Here is a 6000-nt window from a genome sequence, read left to right on the forward strand (position 1 = left end):
GAGGACACTTTTTTACCTTGGTTGCTGAGGATGGAGCCAAAGTGTGAGTTGGAGACTGCAGCAGCAGCTGTTGGGGTTCAGCCTTGTTCCATGTGCTCATTCACTTGGGTTTGTGAAGTCCCCAAATTGCCGTAAAGTGCTCACAAAGGATTTGTACTTGCTGTGTCAGTCTAAAACCTGAAGGAAAATACATTTTTATTCTTTCTACTTGGGTGCTTCGTCGTCTTTCTTTGTGAAAGCTCTACAATAAACAGACTATTTAATTACTCAGCCGTAGTCTCCCTGTGTTCCGTCTGCAGGTCTGTTTTCTCAGCTCCAGGCTCTTTAGGTGTACGCAGGTGCATAGTTCCAGTTCTCTCGACTGAGACTCACTGGGTTGAGCGTTGGTAAAACATTTTGTCCATACTATGATCCATTTTTTTAAGGGGGGAAGAATTGTTGGATAGTGGGAGAGGCTGCTATTCTAACGTGTCTTTCTGCCACCTCTGCTGCCTTCCACAGCGCGGAGTCAACAGAGGCAGCGCGGAACTGCGGAGCAGTGGTGCGTGGCGCCACCTGCCGCGCAACGGCGGTGCTGCAGCGGTGCGCGATGCCCTCACAAAGGCTGCGTTAAGTGCCCTACGAGGGCCGCTTTGTTCTCGCGTTTTTGCGAGAGGCGCGGGAGGTGACTCGGACAGCCTTGGCCGTGGTGGAGGGTTTCCCCTGACCTCAAGGAGACGGCACACAATCTAAAAGGCCATATTTTAATTCAGAAGTCATTTCCTCAAAAGAAGTACAAACCCCAAGAGACAGCAAATCGTGGCCCCAGACCTCCCCCTCTGGACTCAAAACAAAACAAACAAAAAGCAAACCAACAAAAGCTGATGTCCTGTGAGTCTCTTCCCATCACGCAAATTCCATGAGAGCTGAAAGCTGTAGAAAGTCCAGAGGTGGTGGTACACGTAGGAAAAGTCACTCAAAAGGAAAGGACCGCATCTCCTGAAGTGATGCTAAGAGCTCCAGGCAGCCCTGGGAGAGAAGGAGAGCGGTTGCTGTTGCCGAGTAGAGCACAGCATCACATTTTATGCTGTCGCCTGGCAAGGATTTGCATTCTCCCAGATGGAGGCACAGCAAAGCCTGCTTCCCATTCGGCCCCAAACAAACCCCATCTGAATACAGCACCAGTAATCCTGCGGTTATGCTGGTGGCGTTGCATGTGCAAGAAACATCAGAATCGCTGTAGCACTCACACAGTGATCAGTGCTGTCATTCACTGCCCTCCTCTGTAAAACAAAAATAATCACTGTGTTAGTGGGTCATGGTTCTAATAATGCTCATAATGAAGGTGCAGGTGTGTTTTTCAGCTTTGTTTTCCAAAAGGTTCACCTCCCCCACCCTAGCCTGCTGCTCTCACCTTTGCCTTCCACTTTAAAATCCGATGGCAGGAGGTTGTCCTGGCGATTCCCCAGCACAAAGGCCAGAAATGAGAGGATGAGGGCATCGAGGATGCCAATGATGCAGAGGATGTAGGCCCAGCGCACCGTGCAGGCGCCCAATGTGTATTTGTCTGTCTTGTCCCCACACAAGCGCTTCACCTCACTCGAGTCCCAGCCGTCAGGGTAGATGAGGCACCCGATCATCAGCCCAGTGGCTGCGAGGCAAAAGGGGAATGGTGTGTGAGAACAACAATCGCTGGCGCTGGCTGAAGGGGCTTCAGTGTGGCATGGAGGTTGGGGCTCTGCTCCCTTTGTGACGGTGCTGCAGTGCACTGCAGGGACAGAGCAGCATGGGGACAATGCAGCACAAGAGCAAAGCAGTGTGGGCATGATGCAGCACGTGGGCAGAGCAGCAGGGGACAATGTAGATGATAATAAAACAGCACAGAGACAGAATAGTATCGGGATGATGCAGCATGAGCTCGATGGAACACATGGACAGAGCAGTACAGGGACAGTACAGTGTGAGCACAATGCAGCACATGGAGAGAGCAGCACAGGCGTGCTACAGCATTGACTTCCCACCCACTGCCCAGGCCACTGCCCCAGCTTCCATCGTGCTGTTGCCTGGGCAACTTTGCTCCTCTCCAACCGCTGCACACAACATAGTTCTCTCTTCAAGGAGATGCAGCCTCTGAGCAAAGCTGGAACATGGTGTGTTTGTGCAACATTGCTGCTCTGTGCACAGCTGGGTTTTGGCTCGCTGCTGGCAGCAGCACAACATGCTGATAGACGCCGCTTGCTCAGCTGCTGTGGTTCCAGCTGGGGCTGGGAGCTGTGCTGCCACACGGTGCACGGTGTGCCATGGGAACACAGTACCAACTGCCCGGGGACATCTCCTGTTGTGCAGTGCAGCTCCAGGCCCCTCCAGGTGCATTTTTTCCTCTGCATCCTTGTGCTCAGAGAAGTCACTGCTGTTGCTCGAATAGGTACCTGTGGTGCATGGAGCAAAGGGAGCTGCTCTGCGCTGTGCTGAGGGTTTGTCCCCAGCCATGGGGAGCTCCTTGGGACAGCACAGAGCATCTCTTACAATTCAGAAGCAGCTGCTTTGTTGCGTATTTAATTAAGCTTTGCTGTAGCCAACAGAAAGAAGGTGCACAGGGAGGTGAGGGCAACTGGAAAGGAGCTGCTGCCCTGGTGGAGGTTGGCCCCAACATGGTACGGGCACAGAGATGGAACTGCTGCTGTTTCCTGGCTCTGCAGTGCCAGGCACTGGGAAGAGCAGCTACATGGAAGAGCAAAAGGAAGAGCAGACAGAGCTTGGGAAACGGGTTTGGAGGGGTCAAAAACACTCGGTTCAGCACAACCCAACCCTTGTAGTGACCTTCCCCACTTTGGCTCTATGAATTGTGGTCACATAAAAGCTCTGAATCCAGCAGCAAAGCCCTTCCATGCCCAGCTCCCTGCAGGGCTGAGCTGCCCCAAAGCCTCTTATCTAAATCTTCATTTGAGCTCGAGCTGGGAACTGGAGCAAACCTACGCAGCTGCCTGTCCCCAGAGCCACCTGAGGAGTGCAGAGACACTATGAATGATGCAGGAGCTGCGCAGGTTGGGTTGGATTGGGTTACCAGCAGATCGGGTGTTGACGTGCTGGGAGGGAGTATGGGGAAAGAATGCAAACCTTATAGCTGACAGCGGTGTCCCAATGTTCCTTGAGCTCATGGCAGTGCCCACCACTCCAGGGAGCCCATCCCACACCCACCCCACGCCCACCACCCCATAGCGCAGTGCCTTTCCCTGCCGCTCACCCGCCGCCAGCTGCATCCAGGCACACACTTTGTAGACGGTGGCGGCATTGCAGAAGAAGAAGAGGCTGAAGCAGAGGATAGAGCCGATGATGAGGAAGGTGGAGATGCCCACAAAGAACATTGCCGTTTTGAAGGCACTGGAAGGGATGGTACCGAAATCCAGGGGGCTTCCCTTGCAGATGAGCTCTCCGGTGAGCGCATTGCCGATGCAATAGGAGAAGAGGCCGAAGTAGCCAGCCTGCGGCGTGTCGATGCTGTCGCCGATCCAGTAGGGCTGGATGAAGGTCACCACCATCAGGATGGAGAAGCAGAGTGTGAACAGGGCCCACAGCACACCCATGGCCCGTGCATTTCGCACGTAGTTGGTGTGGTAGATTCGCGCCGCCTCCTGAGCCGGCAGCAGCTTGGGCATGGCCAGGGGGAGAACGGGGGGGTTCGCCGCCTCCCGGGGCCCCGCAGCGCCAGAGGAGAGCGGAGAGCGGCGGTGGGGGCGGGGAGGGCCGCAGGGCCGGGACCGCCCCGGGGATGGATGTACTGCGGGGATGGATGGACGGATGTGCCGCGGGGAGGTGCCGCCGGGATGCGCTCTGCGCTCGCGGGTCCGGGCCCAGGATGAGCGCCTGGGGTGAGACCGCCTCCTTCCTCCCGCGGGGTGAGACAGCCGGTGTGAGACACCCCCGAGATGTGCTCCCGCCCCCGCCTCGGGATGAGCTCAGTGCCGCAGGACGGGACCCTCCCCCGTGGGATTAGATCCCCTCTGGAATGATCGCCCCCCCTTCCCCCTTCCCCCCTCCCCGTCGTAAGCCTCCCCCCTGACATGTGCCCACCTTCAGGATGTGCCTAACGGCCCCGGAATGAGCACCCTAGGAATGAAAGCCTCCCTGGGGTGAGCCATGTGCCCCCACCGGGGATGCACTCTCTGCCCACAGGTCCAACCTCAGGATGCGACCCCAGGATACAGCCCATGTCCCTGGGAGGTGTTCCTAGGACACATCCTGCCCCCATGGGATATGTGCCTCCGGGATGCACTTTGTGCCCCCACCGTGTGCCCAGGAGGTGACACCCACCCCTGTTTGCACCCTATGTCCTTGCTGCCTGCATTGGGGTGCACCATAGGATGTGTGCTGTTCCCCCCAGCAGCCCCCCAGGTCATGCCACGCACCCCAAACTCTGTACTCCTATGCTGTCATCTTGGTGCCCCACAGGTGGGGCACATGAGGTGCAGACAGGGAGGGGACAGGATGCAGAGACACCATAGGGCTTTGTCCTTGTGTCATTTGGGGAGGCCACTGCCAGGGCCAGCCTGAACGTCACTGCATGGCCACCGAAGGCCACTAAAGAAGGCCACCAAAGGCCAGTGAAGAAGGCCACCGCTGTGCTGGCGTTAATCATTGTCGAGTGCTGAAAGCTGCACCGTTCCCAGAGCTGTCCCCACATCTCAGCAGGTTCAGTTCCTAGGCTCTGGGCACAGTGGATCCCCTCGTGGGAAGTGCAGCACCGTTATCAGACATTTGCTTTGGCTGAAGGAGCAGCAGCACCTGGGGACAGCACGGTGCCACACAACCGCCCTTGGAGCTGCGGTGCGGTGCCACGAGGCCAGGTGCGATAGGAGGGAGCATGGCAGGTGCTGACTATAAAGCAGCCAAACCTACCTGCACTCAAACCCACCTGCACCCAAAACTACCTGCAGCCACCATGGTGCTGCCCCTCCGCCTGCTGCTTGCCGCGCTGCTTGTTGCCCTGGCTCTGGGCGCTCCCAGTGAGCAGGGGCTCATCTTCAACCTGGTAATAGGGGAACATATATCCCCACCATTCAGCATACATTTTGGGGTGCCCCAAGACAGAGAGAAAAACTCTTTTGCAGATGGGGAGACAGAGGGAGAGGGGGTTCACTGGGTTTGTGGGGCAGCAGAAAAGAATGCGGCTGTGTGGGGTCAGTTGGGTTTTGTGGGGGGTGTGGGGTTCTGGGTGTGAGCTGATTCCATTGATGCTGCAGGATATTGGAGAGCTGTGCTTGCAGAGCGCGCAGTGCAAGAGTGGCTGCTGCCAGCGAGACACTGGGCTGAGCCTGGCACGGTGCAGCCCGAAGGCTGCCGAGACCCAGGACTGCTCCCCGCAGGTAGGTGCTGTGCATCCTCTGCCCATTCCCAGCCCAGGAGTGGCCCCAAAGGGTGCTGCCCCACCATGCATCTGTCCCCACAGAGCCTCTATGGGGTTTACTACAAATGTCCCTGTGAGGCTGGCCTGTCCTGCAACGCCGGGTGGAGCATCGGGGGCTCCATCACCAACACCGACTATGGAGTCTGCTATGACAAAAATGACCCCACCACACTGCGGTGACAGACGTGTGTCCCAGTAAAGAGCATCCACCACTGAGCACTGTGCCGTGCCATCACTGTGGGGCAGAGGGGACAGCACAGGGAGGGCTTCATGTGTTCTGTGTGTGTGGTGCATTGAAGTATCGGTTTGGGACACAGGTGGGCAATAAGCAATGAGGTCACGTCAAGATAAGGATGTGGGGGGACAGCTGGATGCAGCAGTGGAGGTTTATTGGCTGTCAGCACTACCATTGGTAGGAAATGCTCTCAGCTTGCCAGTGGGGTATGCAGGGAACTCAAAGGTGGTGGTGAAGCTGTGGTCACTCAGAGTGGTGGTGGTGGCTGCTAGGCTGCAGCCCAGCATGCAGAACTGCAAGCTGAGGATGACCCTGCAATGCCTGCAGCTGCACCTCCTCCTCGGGCTGTAAGCAGCTTGGCCAGCCACAAGCTGTCCCTGAA

General features: G+C 56.9%; 2 protein-coding genes across 2 annotated transcripts; one reads left to right on the forward strand and one right to left on the reverse strand.

Annotated features, from left to right (window-relative positions):
* Positions 1-1245: 1245 nt before the first annotated feature.
* Positions 1246-3635, reverse strand: LHFPL5 (LHFPL tetraspan subfamily member 5; the record flags this gene model as incomplete). Its single annotated transcript, XM_079546481.1, has 3 exons — positions 1246-1262; positions 1394-1630; positions 3224-3635. The coding sequence occupies 3 exons, from the start codon at positions 3633-3635 to the stop codon at positions 1246-1248; spliced, it is 666 nt and encodes a 221-aa protein (XP_079402607.1).
* Positions 3636-4918: 1283 nt separating this feature from the next.
* Positions 4919-5563, forward strand: CLPS (colipase; the record flags this gene model as incomplete). The annotated part of the gene is made up of 3 exons (XM_079546482.1): positions 4919-5008; positions 5220-5342; positions 5426-5563. 3 exons carry the CDS (start codon positions 4919-4921, stop codon positions 5561-5563), a joined length of 351 nt encoding a protein of 116 aa, XP_079402608.1.
* Between the last annotated feature and the right edge of the window lie 437 nt (positions 5564-6000).

The sequence above is a fragment of the Tetrao urogallus genome (assembly GCF_951394365.1).
Source record: "Tetrao urogallus genome assembly, chromosome: 24".
In the NCBI taxonomy this organism is placed as follows: domain Eukaryota; kingdom Metazoa; phylum Chordata; class Aves; order Galliformes; family Phasianidae; genus Tetrao; species Tetrao urogallus.